This window comes from Cinclus cinclus, chromosome 2, assembly GCF_963662255.1.
Source record: "Cinclus cinclus chromosome 2, bCinCin1.1, whole genome shotgun sequence".
Taxonomy (NCBI): Eukaryota; Metazoa; Chordata; class Aves; order Passeriformes; family Cinclidae; genus Cinclus; species Cinclus cinclus.
The window spans coordinates 52,147,915-52,165,386 of NC_085047.1; the positions used below are offsets into that span (position 1 = coordinate 52,147,915).

The 17,472-nt window shown below is 36.1% G+C and overlaps 1 protein-coding gene across 4 annotated transcripts in view; it reads left to right on the top strand.

Annotated features, from left to right (window-relative positions):
* The window catches only part of NBEA (neurobeachin), a 448,312-nt gene that overhangs the window by 417,706 nt on the left and 13,134 nt on the right, over positions 1-17,472 (top strand). For 2 of the 4 annotated variants that reach the window (XM_062487641.1, XM_062487642.1), the window contains 6 exons: positions 7,169-7,231; positions 7,564-7,653; positions 9,153-9,345; positions 11,845-11,916; positions 14,418-14,573; positions 15,286-15,456. In XM_062487641.1, the coding sequence (XP_062343625.1) occupies positions 7,169-7,231; positions 7,564-7,653; positions 9,153-9,345; positions 11,845-11,916; positions 14,418-14,573; positions 15,286-15,456 (745 nt within the window). The remainder of the gene's footprint in view (positions 1-7,168; positions 7,232-7,563; positions 7,654-9,152; positions 9,346-11,844; positions 11,917-14,417; positions 14,574-15,285; positions 15,457-17,472) is intronic. The other 2 variants (XM_062487643.1, XM_062487644.1) reach the window with 1 other exon arrangement.

Consider the following 17,472-nt stretch of genomic DNA (forward strand, 5'->3'; position numbering starts at 1 on the left):
TACAATGAGAGTCTCCACTGAGAAAATGCATCTGCTTTTGGTTGGTTAGGTTTGGTTTGTAATGTAAATACAAACTAGGACACATCTGCAATTTTGTGTGCTGTAATGCTTTGATTACCATCCCATAAAGAAGTAATACAAAGGAGTAGTATCAAAAGGGAAATTCCATGTTGCAGGTGTACATTTTAGTAATTTGCATTGCACAATCAAGATGTCAAAGAGAAGTTTGTTCCATAGACCTAAACACCAGATGGGAAAGATCATCTAGACTGCCCTCTCACCCAGCAAATTACATAGTGCTTTTGCCCATTTAGCCTTTTGGATCTGACTATCAGGGTTGGTGTCTGAATAATGAAGAGGATATTGAAGTGCTTCCTTATGTAGGTAGAGTTCAGGTGATAAGAAATTATTTCAGACAGTCACCTTAAATATTTATAGTCCAAAAACAACAACAGTTTTTTTGTTTTAAAAGAAATTAATTCATGTCTTTGGAAAAGATGAAATTGCTTTTTAAACTGAGAGGATTCTTTGTTTCAGAGGTACTTATTAGGTGCTCATTGAAAAATGTTTTAAGGGCAATTTTCAGTTTCTAAAAATAAAAAACCCTGATTGCCTGGGTTTCAAAACCTTAACTATTTATGTCATTAAGTTGCATATTTGATGAATTATTGAATCATGCTATTATATCTCTTAAAATTAATTTAGCAGTAAAATATTTTTTAATCTTTGTGCTCCATAATTTAATGATCAAAGAAAGCAACTTTTTTTTAACAAACTTAATACAGATTTGGGCAAGTGATGACAGAGCCATGATTTAATCTGGCATGACATCAATGAGCACAAGAGTTTCAGTACACATTACCAATCTATATAGGACAGAAATAATTATAAACATAAACATAAGAAATGCAATAGTTTAACTGAAGACAATAATGGCTTGAAATGAGAATAGTAATTTTTTTCAATGTGGTGGATGACCTCATTACTTTCTAAAGCTACCTGAGATGGAGGGGTGGACAGGGAGATGCTGAGCTCTTACCTCTGGTATTCAGAGACACATGAAAATGTTTCAAAGTTGTGCCAGGGAAAGTCTGTACTTAACATTAAGAAGCTTTTCTTTGTTGAATGTGTGGTCAACCACTGTAACAGACTTTCTGAAGAGGTGGCCAATGCCTGAAGCCTCTCAGTGTTTAAGAGGCATTTGTATGATGCCCTTAACAATGCTCTATCTTTTGGCCAAACCTGAAGTGGTCAGGCAGTTGGACTAGGTACATTCCAGCTGAAATATGTAAGTCTAGGCTAGACTTTGCAAAAGAGAGAGATAAAAAAATCCTGAATGTATTTGTAAACAAAACTATGAATAAATATATTAGTTTCTTCAGTTCTGGGGTATGTTTAGGGCTTTGCACAGCATGAACTCTACAAGCGAAGGGATGCTCCCTACTCACCTTTGTATTCAGGCAAATAGCATGGAAGAAAAGGCAGTGGAATTGTCTGTCATGAACTGGGAGCAAGACCCACATTTTAAAAAAATCACAGCTGTAAGAAGAATGTGATGAAATGAGCAGTGTGGCCTGATAAGCCCCAGTAACAACATAGACCTTGTAAGAGGAATTTGGAGTAAAATCTTTTTGATTGAGAGTAGAACAGATTTTTTTTAGGTTTTGGTATAATTTAATGGGATTTTTTTTTTATATATCAGTGATAAATTTCTTTGTTCCAGGGAGAGTTGGAAGGGACAAGAATGAGAAAAATTATAGGATTTTTTTTTCCTTCTGGTATAGTTTGAAAGGGAGGGAAACACCTAATTCCTTGATATCAGCCCTTTTCAGCCTAAGGAATTTCTCCATGGTTTTCAGGGGAATGGAAGCATTTGTGCTCAGGCACGTGGGAACTTTACTAGTGAGAGAATGCTTGAAAGAGTAAGGAACACTTTTAGCTAAACCTGTCCTGCCGGCAGGATATTCATCTTTATGGTATTTTTAGTTCATCTGCTTTTGTTTGTGAGATGTATTGAATTTATTTCCCACTTGCAATCCTTAACCAAATGCTTGCTTAAGCTGGCAGATTGTTTAAAATACTTTTTTTTTTTTGTCATGAGAGTCATATTGGAGTAGTAGGAGCAAGGATGAGAGAGATATAAAGGTGACAGAGGGGAGAACTAGGTACCACAATTAGTAGCTTCATGAGGTAAATGTGAGAGGTAATAGGCAGCACTCCCTGAGACAAACAAGATCACCAGTGTGACTCATGACTGTAGAGAGGAGATCTTACCTTCCACATTCTCATTCCTTTCATAGCACTCTCTCCTTTCACAGGGGAGTGAGGCAGAAGCTCAGGAGTGGACAGCTCTGGGGGGAAGCTGAAGGTCAGCTTGGAGCTGTTGGTGTTCTGCTAGGGAGCCATTTAATTGCACACAGGATCCAGTGAGATACCTCCTGTGAGGGGAATGAGCTTAAGGATGCCCCTTCTCCATTGTTAAATTAATAAAGTAGTGACCTGTGGAGAAAATCCATTTCAGTGCCCATCTTTCAGTCCCTTGAGTATCCTGATTAAATAATTGACTGTATTGAAGCCTCCAGAGCAGTTGAGTCATTGCTTGTGTTTAAACTACAGCACTTTCCTCCAAACGTACTGTAATAAAATGGAATTCAATACTCTTAATCTACTTATCAAAAATCCTGAAGATATTGGTGCTGCTTAACATCTGTAGAAGCACAGATAAAAGCAATGTCTCACACCACTCACACAAAACAAAAACATTTCAAGCTGTTTATGCTACCCACCAAAGGGCTGTCAATCTTATTTTCTCTGAAGAAAACAGTGCTTGGGGGCTGTTGAGTGTGCTGCCTGCACAGGAGGGAGAGTACATAAAGGATTCCTACGTTTACTTGGATGCAAAAATGAAATAAGCTTTCAGGAATGGCGGCGTTGGATGACTGTTGTGGTGGTGCATATTTCTCAAACCCCTACAGATTCTCACTCTTCATTGCATTCTGTTCCCATGCACAGGGGAAAATGGATTATAGAAAAAATTCAATGTAGTAACAAAGAAGAAAGCACACCAGGATTATGGGAATTAGTAGTAAGAAGCCTGAACATGTTAAAAAAATGTAATAAAAACATAGAGAAAGATAAAAGTTTTAGAAAGTTGACTGATCATTGTGATAATCAGTGAAGATTATTAAAACAAGAGTACTTCACTTAAGAATAAAAATATTGTCTATCTGCAGCGCAGTCTGATTTTCAGGAATTTCTTCCCTTCATGTTTTATACTAAAAAAAGTGCTCATGCTTTTATGTGCCTCTCCTCTCCTCTCCTCTCCTCTCCTCTCCTCTCCTCTCCTCTCCTCTCCTCTCCTCTCCTCTCCTCTCCTCTCCTCTCCTCTCCTCTCCTCTCCTCTCCTCTCCTCTCCTCTCCTCTCCTCTCCTCTCCTCTCCTCTCCTCTCCTCTCCTCTCCTCTCCTCTCCTCTCCTCTCCTCTCCTCTCCTCTCCTCTCCTCTCCTCTCCCCTCCCCTCCCCTCCCCTCCCCTCCCCTCCCCTCCCCTCCTCAACTCTTTTGCCGTGCATCTCTGTTCCTGTTGTTTCACTTCCTGGAGGAGGCATTACCTTTTACCACTAAAAGTAATTCTTACACCTAAAGAAGCAGAGCTCATCGATTATTTAGTAACCTACTTGTATTAATTTCAATTATAATTAAGAAATAAACACAGATACTTCAGTAGACTAAATAATGAGCAAAGCAGATGTACTGAACTCTTCATTCCATGGAAAACTGACACTAAGGCCTTATCCTCTAGGGTGCAGGGCAGTATCCCAATGTCCTTGTGAATGTGCAGTCTACCCTTAAGCATAAAAATTGGAAACCAATGAATTATTTTCTTTCAGCAAAATACATTGAGGATATTGATCATTGTACTATTCATTAGATTGATTATCTGATATATTGATTTATTGACCAAAATGTATGCAAATACATAATAGATATTTCTTTATATTACTTTTAAATTATCATTATTAAGTTCTGTGAAGTTGGGTTTTGTTCGAGTGTATAAATTAGCTTGTGTGAGACCGACTAATTTTAAGCTTGGAATTGCCAGCAAGTTTGCAGATTTTTTTTTTTCCTCATTCTGACCTCTTATTGCTAAGAGCCATTTTATTTTTCTGAATACATGATCATATCCTAACAGATACTCCCTGAAGTGTCTGGAGTACAAATCTCATTTTATGTGTATTAAAAACAGTGGGGAATCTCAAATCAGCTCACTAAATAGCTTTTCTGCAACACCTTATTGAGGAAGAGAAAACTAATATAATTGCCATTTTGCTGTTCTAAAAGCTTTAAATCTGGCAGCCATTGAATTCTGAGCTTATATTGTTTCTGTTTGAAGCCATATGAAGGTGAAATGAGAATAAACTTTATTTTATTAAAATTTGTATTAAATTGACTAGAATGTGTGTCTCAGGGAATGGTGTTAAACTTTGCACACAATACTCAAGATCTGATGGGAGAAAAGCAATTGATTAGTTAGAACAAAATGTTTAAGACCAATAAATAAATCTAAAGTTCGATGATTTACAGCTCAAGAAAAACTGTGGTGTGCACTTACCAGTTTTCAGATAGTTTTAGATACAGAGTTCTCTTGTAAACAAATCAATGTATTACATTATTATTCACAGATCTGTTTTGTACCTGCTTTTCATTTCATGTCAAGTTATCTGATAGGAGGCAGCATTAGAAATACCCTTGGGCCAGTCACTTTATCTCTGTGTGCTTATGCTTATTTTCTCTGTTAAGTTTTGACAAGGTTTTTCTGTCCTTTGTGAGTATTGTGAGCTCCAGAGAACAATACCAGTGGTAGCTGTGCACAGCAGTGGTCTCGGTGAAGTAGCTGAATATTATGGGTATTTTTTAATAAGCATTGTTCAGTTTCTTTAAGACTTCTAAGAGGTGTCAGTTTTACAAATGGTATTTTGACTGAAAAGGATAACATTACTATCCATGGGGTGGGGGACAGGCAGTTGTCTTGTAAGTGCAAGCCAGCAAAATCATTCAATATTCCCTGAATATCAAGGTCTTGGTTCCACATTTGTTCTGGTTGCAAAAGAACTTGACATTAACTTAAATGTTTTAAAATTATGGGAACATAGAGTATATGAGCATTTACAGCACATCTTCAGCTGTAAAATAACATCTGCTGTTGATCATTACATTTTGAGCGTCCATTCCTCATAATCTGAAAAATTCATCTGAGTTTGTTATTGTATTCTGCTTCTCTTTCTCCTCCTGTATTGCCTCCATAAATCTACTTGAACTGAAAGGGAAAGCCAGCAAAATGTATTTGTGCAGAATTTACAGACAAACAATCAGAATTTTCCACAACCAGACAACATGAAAGTAAATGTGTAAATTAGAACTGGACTGCATTGAAAAAAATGAATAATTCATTTCAGTGCTCCTGTGAGAGAACATAAGTATCACTTAAGGGAACACTATAAAGGGTAGGAGTGGAATATCTCGGTTTTTTTCATTATTGCTGCCAAATATGGTTCACACCCTTATTTCAACACAGAATCCTTTCAAAAATTAGAATTAAATTAACCTTGATAATTATTTGGAAAAAAAAACAGCACAAAGAATGGAAATTACTTTTTCTGAAAATATCAACAGATATGTCTGGGAGTATATATTACACTGATATATACTGATATTGTTAATAGTATTATTGTAATTTTGAAAATGAAATTCACAAAGAAGTATAATTCATTTTCCTTCTTTTCACCTGGCAAATCAGTTCTGAAGTACTTAATACAATGGAATACCCTGTCTTTAAGTGACTTGAAGTGAATTCTGTATTCCTGTATAAAAAATGTCTGCATGAGTGAAGGTATTCACACATTGTGTAAAGAGTTACTGCTTGTATGGTATATATAGATAGCTGCTGTATGGATAGATACACATAAATACACATGTGCCCACACAAATGTGTTGGTTTTGAATAAAAGTAATCTGTGATTTTAAATTAATTCATTATTAAATGATGTTAATTAAACCTGAGATGCTCACAAGTTCCCAAGAAACAGTCTGCCTTGGAGGCTGAAGTTTACTCTGAATTAGTGAAAAAAAAAAAAAAAAGAAATCACCTGTACCAGTATCGGTATAATTACAGCATAAAATATGCTGGGGATACAATCTATTGGAAGTTCTTCAGTTGCTTGACTGGACTTTGCATTAAGTTTCTTTTTCAGCAAATATTTGTGATATTCCATTATATACCTCTCAGTCTAGGGCATTAAGAGTGGTGGACATCAGTGACCTGTTAGGAAATCTCTCTCTGACATCTGCTCTTAGATCTATGCTGTGAAGTGGAGTAAAGCACTTTTGGCTGGTAGGAATTACAAAATATGTACATTAAAAGGATTCTCCTGTATCCAGAAGTATTTATTGTGCTTCCTTCTGTTTCATGTCTGAAAAAAATAATGAAATTTATCAATATAGTAATGTTTTTGGTGGGTTTTCATGTTAATTCTGTGTAGCCAATGAAAAATTCATAAAGCTCACAAGAAAAATATTAAGGGTCAGTAGTTCAGGCTACAGTATATATATAGGTACATAATGCACTGTACATTTCAAAATCTGACAGTTTAGTTTACTAGGAGCACTTTATTGTTGATTTTACAAGCTCAAATAAAATAATACCTATCTGAAAAATAAGGAGTATTCTCTAACAGTATTGTTTCTACAAGTAACAATATTTTGTCAAATTTCTAAATAATATATCCTAGATATATTTTTGTTTGAATGAACTGTTTGAGTAGCAGAAGAATTTCAGTATATGTGCTTTATTGTATTACCTATGGAATTAGCCAGGAATTTTTCTGAGATTAGACAGGTCTTACAGAATGCATTTAAATTTAAAAGCTTTGATTTCTAACTTGTGAAACCTGAAAGCCCAAGAAAAAATGCAATAGAATTAAGGATGAAATAAATATTCAGTGAATATATGCAAATTGGAAAGATTTCTACATTAGGCTTAAAGTACCTTCAAAGATTTGTTTCTGGCATTTTTTTGTTTTCACCTACTAATGTTGTTGAAATACTACTTTTTTATTGTATTTCATTTATAAATTTTGTTTCTCAGTTTTCTTTTCTTTCCCCCCATTTAAGATTCCAGAGGCTTATTTTATTAGAGATCCTCATACTTTCCTCCTTACAAGGGACTTTATTAAGGTATATATGTCCTTTTTAGTGCAAGAAACCCCCAAAAGCTCTCTCAAGACCTAAAGTGCATGTCCTCACAGGTTAACATTTTCACATATAACTCCAGTTGCTGGAGATGAGAATGGTTAGTTGGTTAACTGAAGCATGCTTGAAAGGAGAAGCAAAGCTTGTCTACAAAATACTAACACTTGGATGAGTCTGCAGCCTGGGAGGAGAGCACCGGGTGAATTTTCTGGACTTTTTTCATGGCTGACTTGGGATATGCCTGCATTGTCACACAGTGTGTTGACCTCTCTCCTTGATGCATATTGCTCCTGACAGTCCCTCTCCTTTGCCCGCAGGCCATGGAGGCGCAGATACAGAACTTTGGACAGACGCCATCGCAGTTGCTCATTGAGCCCCATCCACCTCGGAGCTCTGCCATGCACCTGGTGAGACATGACTGCTGGCTGGGAATGCATTCCCTTTGAACCGAAGGTTCCCCTGTAGGTCATAAAGTACTCATTAAAGCAACACTTTTAATGCCCTCCCATTGCCCATGTAGCCATGCTTGCTTCGGGTAGCAACAAATCACAGGGCTCTAGCAGAGCAAGGTGGAGGTGTGTCTGCCTTTAGCTTCATATAGTGCTGGATTTTCCTTACTAATATGGTATAAGAAGGCCCCATCTTAAAAAATAAAAACTTGATAAATACATATTTGCAGTCTTGTTTCTACAAGTGGTGGGAATGATCGCAGGCTTTCCTTAAGAGTACGTTGTTTTGTTTTAAAGGATGCATTGTTGGGGCCAATTTACGAACCATGTCTGCTTGATAAAAATGAAGTATTTGAGTTCAAATCATGCTGAAATCCTCCCACTCATTCCTCTGGGAGAATGAAATGTGTATTTTGAGTTTCAATTCAAACTCCAAAATTCATTTCCATCGCATTCTTCTCTATGATTCTCGCGAAGAATCGTATGAAATAGCCAGTCTGAGCAAGACAGATTTGTGTGCCCCTGAGTGCCTTGGATAAAATGCTTGGAGCTAGACTTTTTTTTAAGCTTTGTAAGTCAACAGTTATACATGCAGTAGTTTCAATCATTTTATCTATCTATAAGGAAATCTCTCTATTTTGCTATGCACTGTGAAAGTGGAAACTGATCTGGAAGTGGTTGTTGTATTATTTTAGGTATGTACAAGTCAAACTTAGGTAATATTTATTTTACATTCTTAAGGTATGGATAATATATTTTTAATAAATCAAGGTAATAAGCAGAAAGGACTATTTGACCTTTTAGAAACAGTTCATTTTGTTATAACAGTGGCTGAAAAAAACCCCCTTGAAACCAGTACTCAATAGCTATCCTTGTCCATGTACAAACAATTGTGTCATTTGTAGAAACATGAAACAGGCTTAGGGTACTGTAACCTTATTAGGTTACAGACTCCTTAATAAGCATATGCTTTACATAGAATTAAATTGTCTATGTTTGGAAGTGCTGTATTTCATTTGAGGAATTCATTAAGAAAAATATCTGTGAGTTTTTGAGTCACTCTTAAAATTTCATTTTTCAACTGTTTTAGTTTACAGAATTAATGTTTATTATGTATTAATTTATTATCTCAATAAGACATATCTCTATTTTATGAATATTAACTAATGAATAATTTTGCATTTTACTGTATGCTAATTAATGCTGATGGTCATTTTGTATCCAATAATGATAACCCTTACCATACCTATTCTCTATTTATCCTCGTGTAATGTTCCAATAATAGCTTGTGATCTTGCTTTCCTCCATCACTAGAGTAGATACACAGGTAGTGTTGTTTTCCCTGTATGTGCACATGCTTGCCTGCTCTTTTTTAACCTCGTTATCCCTCAGACCTCTTCACTAATTGTGTTATCCCTTCTGTTTTCTTCTGCTCTCTTCTCCTTTCTACTCAACAGTGTTTCCTTCCACAGAGCCCCCTCATGTTTAAAGATCAGATGCAGCAGGATGTCATCATGGTGCTGAAGTTCCCATCAAATTCCCCTGTCACACACGTGGCAGCCAACACGCTGCCCCACCTGACCATCCCTGCCGTGGTGACTGTCACTTGCAGCAGGCTGTTTGCAGTCAATCGGTGGCACAACACAGTAGGTAGGTCCTCACAGGCACACTTCATTCAAATCTGAAGACCTTAACAATTCAGCTTTAATTTTGAGTGCAGTTTAGCTCACACGCCTGCCTGTGCCCCAAAATTTACTGTTTCTTCTGGTTTGTGTCAAATAATCACAGCTTGTTTTCTCTGTTGTCATTCCTACAAACACTCTCCTTAGCAGCAGCACATCACCATGACAGCCAATCGATTTGTGGTTACTTCAGGATCAGTCTTTGATATAATGCTTTTCAGGAGACTGCTGTTGCTCTCAATACAAATATTAATATGTCCCAGGTTTCAAGAATACATACTGGCATGCTAGAGAGTTTGTATCCCTATTTGCTGCTTGAGAGAGATTTCAGGATCTTGTCGTAAGCCTTTCCCTGGGTCACTGGGATTATCTGGGACCCTAAGCGAGCCTAAGCAGCTGGACTCCGAGCTATTCTGAGAAGCTTCCTCATTCCCTCACAAAAGCCCAAGAGAGCCATCCCAAAATTCCATTTCAGCCCCTATTCTCACCTCTCCATATTGCCATTAGGATTGTCCGTGCCACCTGGACATGCAGGTGTAAGGCTGTTCCAGGCATTGCTAAATAGGTGGTGGGGCCATGAAATACATGAGGGAGCAAACAGGTTTGATTTTCTCAGGTAGTTTCCTGCAGCAATAGCCCTTATGCTACAATATCTGGAAACATTTATAATACTCCTTCAGGTGCAACTACATTACATGTGAAAAATGTTTTTTTCCCATTTCTTTAAAACAAAAAGTAAAAATCTAGAGAGGGAAAAAGCCAAACAAACATATCTTAAAGTATTATGTAACTATGTCCTCAATGGAAGATTCCAATGTCAGGAATAATTCAGAGGTGCATAAACTGTCCTGTGTTGTTTTAATACACCTTTGACTAACATTGATTGGCCAATTCTTAATTATTTTCCCTTGATTTTTCAGAGATTCTGTCCAAATACACCCCTCATCATTCATGTCTCCTCTGTTTGAGGAAGATTATTTAGTTCTGGAGTAGCCCTTTCTCATCCAGATTGTCAAATCAAGAGAACCCAAAATATCTACCCATACTTTACTGTAAAGGAATTAATCTCATAGATATTGCAGTATGCTGGAGTTCAAGGGTTTCCCTAAAAACTGTCATCTGAGGTCTTTTAGTTTAGCTCAAGCTTTGTTGTTCTTCATGATACATATGACAGTAAAGTTTTAAGCTTTCCTCTGTACTTTTGTAAAACATAAGTCATGTTGCAAACATTTACAATTCAAGGTATGAACAAAACAAAAATTAAATTTCACACAATTTATGAACCTCTGGTCTAAATTGTTAAAAAAAATAAGGAATACTTTATGAATATATTATAATAGAAAGAGAGGAAAATGAAAGTATTTAGAGAATCAGGTTTTCCTCATTGTAATGATTTTCTTAGCTTTTACATCCTGCTTGGCGATGTTACTTATTTTGCAGGAGGCTAATCCAGGACAGGGTATCAATTTCCTACAATTGCCATAATATTATTTTAATAAAACATAACTCTAGTATAAAAGATAGATTTATCTACAGAAATGTATGCACAGAACACTTGTAGAATGTGTGTCGAGCTTTGGAATTAATAAACAGCAGGAGGCATATACATAGACATGTCATAATAGAAGTGAATGAATCTAATACCAGTAAAGACCTGTTCTAAACTGCTTGGATTTTGAAAGAAGAGACAGAAAGAAGGGTTGATGTTCTTAGAGCAGTGTCTTTCTGAAAATGGCAGCTAGCTTTTCTTTTACCTCTTCCAGCTGTCTATTGCATGAGTAGAAAATGGGCTATATTCATCAGAAATCTATATATTCTGTAATGGAGGGTATTCTTTTGCAGTGTGGCAGTTCATGACAAAAAAAAAATATGTTTTCAGTAGCAACTATTTCATTTATATACCAGGGAAGGGTCTCTGGTGCACAGCAATGCTATCTGTGCATGACAGCAGATAACATTCATTTTGCAGCCCCTGATGCACATTTGATCATCTTAAGGACTGCTCAGAATAGAGTTAACAGGAATAATTGTGTCACATTAACTGTAGCCTACAGTTTTACATCTAAAAATTTTAGATAAATCCATGAAAAGATCCAAGTTTCTGTCACATACAAGTTTCCATATGTAAGAAACTCATAAGAATGTTTAATCTAATTAACTTTATTTTCTGTGCTAAGATCTCTGCTCAAAAGTTAAAAATATCTCTTATATTATTTTAAATCAATGTGTGTGCCTGCAAAAGTTGTGATGAAGTTGACTCTTCTACATTTACAGTTACTTTTACATAAAGGAAGAATTGACAAATGCATATTTGTGTAGCACAGAGGAAGAAATCATAAAGTAATCATAAAGCAAATAGTAATAAGTTGCTTTCTAAAAATATATAATAATCCAGTAATGAACTTTCAGACCTTGTAAAGTCCTGTCAAAAGGTTTCTATGTGCCTTATTCTTCCTTTCATGTGTAGGCCTTCGGGGAGCCCCTGGATATTCCTTGGATCAAGCCCATCATCTTCCAATTGAAATGGATCCATTGATTGGTATGTCAAGATGAAAATGTAGCAATATATTTGAAATTGGCATTTTTCAGGAGTTATTGATTAAGTTATATTTGTATTTTCTGCTTCATTTAACACAGAAAATAGGAAAATATTTATTCTTGTCAGTCCTGGAGAACTAAAAGCATTAGCTATTGATGCTGAATGAATTACATGAGTGCTATTTGTTATTAACATCACCAGCAACTGGTATTTAAGAAACAACCAATTAAGTCAGTTACCTTGTCAGCCCATATCTATAATTCTGCTCTCTTATCAGGTCACATTAGTAAAATAAAATGTGAGGGTCCTGTGGAGTGAGCTTTTTTTTTTTTTTTACAGCCAACACTATGTTTATCTGTGCAGATGCAGATCCCTTTAATTTCATTTACTTTATGATTTGGATTTAGTTGGCAATGCTAATTTAATAATGATAAGTCTGGATTTTTAGTTGATAGTATTTTTTTAAATCTGGAATTTTTGAGAAAGTGAATTATTTGAGAAATAGCATCTGCTAAAATTGTTAGATTGCAGGACCTCCTAACAATCATGAATTTTCATTAACTGCATTTCTTTAATTTGTAGTGGGGGAGAGAGTTCAGTAATTTGAAACAGAAACTGGGGATAAGGAAGGTTCTTAGGGGCAAGTTTGCAGTATTGCTGAGAAAAAAAAATACATTTTTAAACATAGCCAGATATAAAATTCCTTTTTTGTCTATGTCAATATTCATGTTCAAAAGATTTACATAGAACTACCTCAGGAGAGTTAGCTTTCTCATTCTGTGTTCTTCATTTGATCTCATATAGTGATAGTGGCTTTCTCTTTAGTTTTTTCTCCCACAAGCTAAAGCACAACTATTGTGCCCATCTGTTTTGGAAACTTGAGTAATTTACTATTCATTATCTTTCAGCTGGTGGACATAGAGAGTCTGGTAATTTAAATATGTGTTCTCAGAATGTATATAAACATGATATTAACTTCCACATGCAGTTTTAAAATAGAATGGAGTGGGGTTTTTTTTGGCTGAATCTCTTCTTTCATACAGTTGTGAGCAGTTTAAGTAGAATAGCAAAATGTAGGGGAAAACTCAGATTATTATCTGCATTAAGTTGTGTTAGTGTGTTAGAAGAAACATGTTTCTCGTAATGATTTTTACCTCCCTAACTTCTCGTAACTGAAGTTAGTTGTCAAGATTCCCTCCATAACTACTGTACAAAGACAAACTCTCTTCTGGAGCTGTCTAGCACTTAGACAGCTATTACAGTGTGAGATGACTTTTCACGTGAAAAAATATCTTCTGGAGTAAGTCTGGATGGAGTTGGTAAAATTAACTTAGATTTCATACTCAACTTTCAGAAAGTTAATACTGAGATGGAACACACTTCTATGGTATTGCCATATCTTGTCTGTTGTGTCTCAGGGAGTACAGAGTGCATTAGATAGGGTTTCCCAGTCATTAGTATCCTTCTAAACAACTCTGTTTGGCAGTTGGGTTGGTGGGATTCTGCATAAACCCTTCCTTTTCCCTCTGTCTGAGGAAGTTTATAGGTGTCATTGCCTCTTTTAAAAGTACTGTCTGTGGCCTGGGTATCTGCTTGGAGAGGAGCAAATGATAAGACTTAATTTTCCTCCACTGGAAAATCACATTAAGTTTGAATTGATACCTGGAATCATAAAATATGCTGAGTTGGAAGGGACCCATCAGGAGCATCAATTCGAACTGCTGGTTTTGTGCAGGATTTCCCAGTGTGAAGGAACACCATGTGCCTGAGAGCAGTGTCCAAACTCTTCTTGAACTCTGTCAGGCTGATTCTGTGACCACTTCCTGAGGAGCCTGTTCCAGTGCCTAAAGACCGTCTGGATGAAAAACATTTTCCTGATATCCAACCCAAACATCCCCTAACTCAGCTTTATGCCTTTTCCTTGAGTCCTGTCCCTGGTCACAAGAGTAAAGAGATCAGTAATTGCTCCTCCACTTCCACTCATGAGGATGCTGAAGACCACAATGAGGTCTGCCCATCATTATGTCTTCAATCTGGTTAAGCATCTGGAGGTATGTGGTTGTCAATGCCACACAATACAAGCAGTTTTCTGTAGAAGAGATACCAGCCACCAAGAGCTGGCTTTCTGCAGTATAGTTAATATTGATTTCATATTTTATATGAACTTCCGCCACTTTCCCCTGGTTCAGATTGTTTGGGAGATTACTTCTGCAGAGCAATACCATTATTACCTCATATTATGCAGTGCATCAGGCAGCTTATAAGAAATTGTCATCTCCTGTAAAATCTTATCTTATTCAAAGGGGAACTAGAAATCTTATAATAATTTTGTGTTTCTGACACCCATATAGACAGCTCTAAATGTTCATATTTAAAATGCTTACTCAACAACAAATTCACAGTTCATTGAAAGTTAAATGTATTCATTTTCTCCTGTAAATGGATGACAGGAAGGTGTTGGAATGGCTTACATGTAAAATGTGTTTTGCATTTTGTTACAGCCAATAACTCTGGTGTGAACAAACGTCAGATCACAGACCTTGTGGATCAGAGCATCCAGATCAATGCGCATTGCTTCGTGGTCACGGCAGATAATCGCTACATTCTTATCTGTGGTTTCTGGGACAAGAGCTTTCGAGTTTATTCCACAGAAACAGGTGACCTCAAATACAGCTCTCTGGTTCTCTGGTTTAACTTTTGAAAACCATAGTTATTTTCATGAAATTTATCATATCAAAAGGATCAACCAAAATTTTTGTTACATTATTTTCATGGATCTATTATTTCTAGCTCTCTTTATTTCAGGTTGTAAGGAATTAGGTTGAATATCCTGCTACAGGAACCAATATTTTGTTGCTTTGTCTGATTAGCCTAATATCACTCAGTATATTGCTAAAAATGAATCGAAATAATAGAAAGGGGAGATGATAATCATAGTAAACCTTAGTTTGACATTTACATAGAACAAATCCACATTTTTAACATAATAATGTAGTACAATTATGGAATAGTTCATGTGCAGTCTTATGTATATCACTCATGAAATTCATAAGTACTGTTCTAATGCCATTGCTTAAATACTGATGGAGCTGTAGCTCCACTTAACATTCAGTGACTGCAGCACTGCCTTGATTTTCAGAAATAAGGGTTAGACTATGGATTGACAGAGCACAGCCCTCGATAGGAACGAAAAAAAAAGGTGGAAAAAAAAAGTTTAATATTTGTGATTTATTAATTTTCTTGTAGCATTTAGTGAACTTTAAAGATGAAAATTACATTTGAACTGAATATTAACTATATAGTTAATGATTTCTAAATGCTCCAAGTACCTAAGAAAACTGAATTTGTATGACTTTGCATTCCCACCAGGAAAATTAACTCAGATTGTGTTTGGCCACTGGGATGTCGTGACTTGCCTTGCCAGGTCAGAGTCCTACATTGGGGGCGATTGCTACATCGTGTCTGGGTCTCGTGATGCTACATTGCTGCTTTGGTACTGGAGTGGCCGACATCATATTATAGGTGACAATCCAAACAGCAGTAAGTATCCGTTAAATAACACCTCTCTCAGAGGTCTTCTGTCACACCCATTTGTTTTAACATTCCCTCTTTCAGCTTCAGAAAGAAGCTTGTTACCAAATATATCAGTAACGTTGCTTACAGGTTGAAAGTTGGTGTAAGAAGAGCACCACTTGCTAAACAGTGCATTGATTGCTTGCCAAAAAAGTTTAAATACTCTCTGCATGATAAGAGATAATAGGATGGGAGTATAGTTCCTAAGTTTGTAATTGCCTTTATCACTTATAGCATCATGTCATCATAAACTAGAACAAGATGGTAGTGGCCTTTAAGTGACAGGACATATATCACTATATTTTGACTTCCCTTTCCCTGGAAATAGTTTTTGGCATTTTAACTTACTCCTTTTGTGCTACAGCATGCTATATCAGCTGCTTGCCTTTTCAAAAAGGGAATGTCTCACATGCCATGGAATTAAATGAGACTCTCTTGAGAAAGGTCTTTCTATACTTTGGGGAATCAATCTGACTGAATAAAAATAGAAAAAAAGATAAAATGTCAGGAAAAGTTTACCTTTCATTTGCATGGGACTATCAGTGCTTCTCAGAGTGAGTGGGACACAATACTAATATTAATTTATATAGAAGGGCACTTAGAGTGCACCACTAATCTGAAGATCCCATCACCCAAGCCAGAGATATGGCTGCAGCTAAAGAAGAGTGGTTTATCCATATACTAGAACTGCTTTATACAGCACTAATTCCATTTAACTTAAAGAAGTTTCTAATTTCTAATGATAATTTTCAACAGAAGAGTTTTGCCTTTGGATAAAAATGGAAGAATCTGTTACTATCAGTTTTGATTCAAATACTGACTGGAGGTAGTATTGTCAGTTACAGACATCTAGGTGAAAGTATTTCTTCAACTGAATGGCTGGTAGAAAAGTGTTTTATTTATTTCAAAGTAAATATTTTTTTTTTAATTTTGTGGCAGGAAACTTTCTATTGAAGTTGTAGGTTTTTTTCCATTTGTCTCTAAGCAGAGTAAAAGGGCTACAGATAAAAGGGGACAGATAAAAGCCTTGTATTCTCGCCAGATTTTATTTGCTTCTATAACAGAGGGAATAGAGGGGAAAAAATAAAATTGTGTTCCAATAACAAATTTCTCTAATTTTTGCCTATATTTCATGTCTTCTTAGTATGTAATTTTCCAATATGGATAAATTCAGTCTGACAAGGATTTTCATGTCTTAGCAGTCTATTCAGGTTGATGCCATTTTTCTTCTTTGAATGCCTGTGTGATTCATATAAGGTATTAGCCATTTCTATGTTAAGACAAAAATAAAAAGAGGTTTTTACACTCATTAAAGAGAAAAAATGTAAGACTTTCCCCTTACCTCCTTTGATTACAAAGGGCTTGGACAGCCTTTAATTAGCATCTCCTTTCTGGCTGATACAAACTGCTTCAATTCTTTTCCAGATAGAATTATTTTAGTGGTGTTATTCTGTCATCACCTACATGTCTGAATGCACAAAGGTGGTATTTTTTGGTATCTCAGATTTAATATCTAAGCTGTATAACTTTGAAATTGCCTGCCTTGGAGGTCTTTATGAAAGGAAGGATATGACCTGGCTGACAGAAATAAATGAAAACAAAAATTACTTGTGTGACTTGCTCTCTGTCTCTATCTCTATATGGATAAGGCACTGTTTTTCTGAAGAAATGACCATATAGTCATATTAATAGGAGACTGTGCTGCAGATAGTCATGTTCAGTCAAATGAAATCTTACAGGCACAGGTAACAGAACTCAGGAAGACTAAGTACCCAAGATCACTGTGGTAGCTTTGAAATGTATTGATAAGACTTTTTTAATATTCCTGTTGAAGACGTGTTGAAAACTCATGCTGAAGAAGATTGATGGCATTTCTATTATTTCTGTCTCTAGTCACTGGATTGAAGCACCATGGATATGGTAATTATATGCTAAGTACTGTGCTATAACCAGAACTACATGGGTTGGAAACCTATCATTATT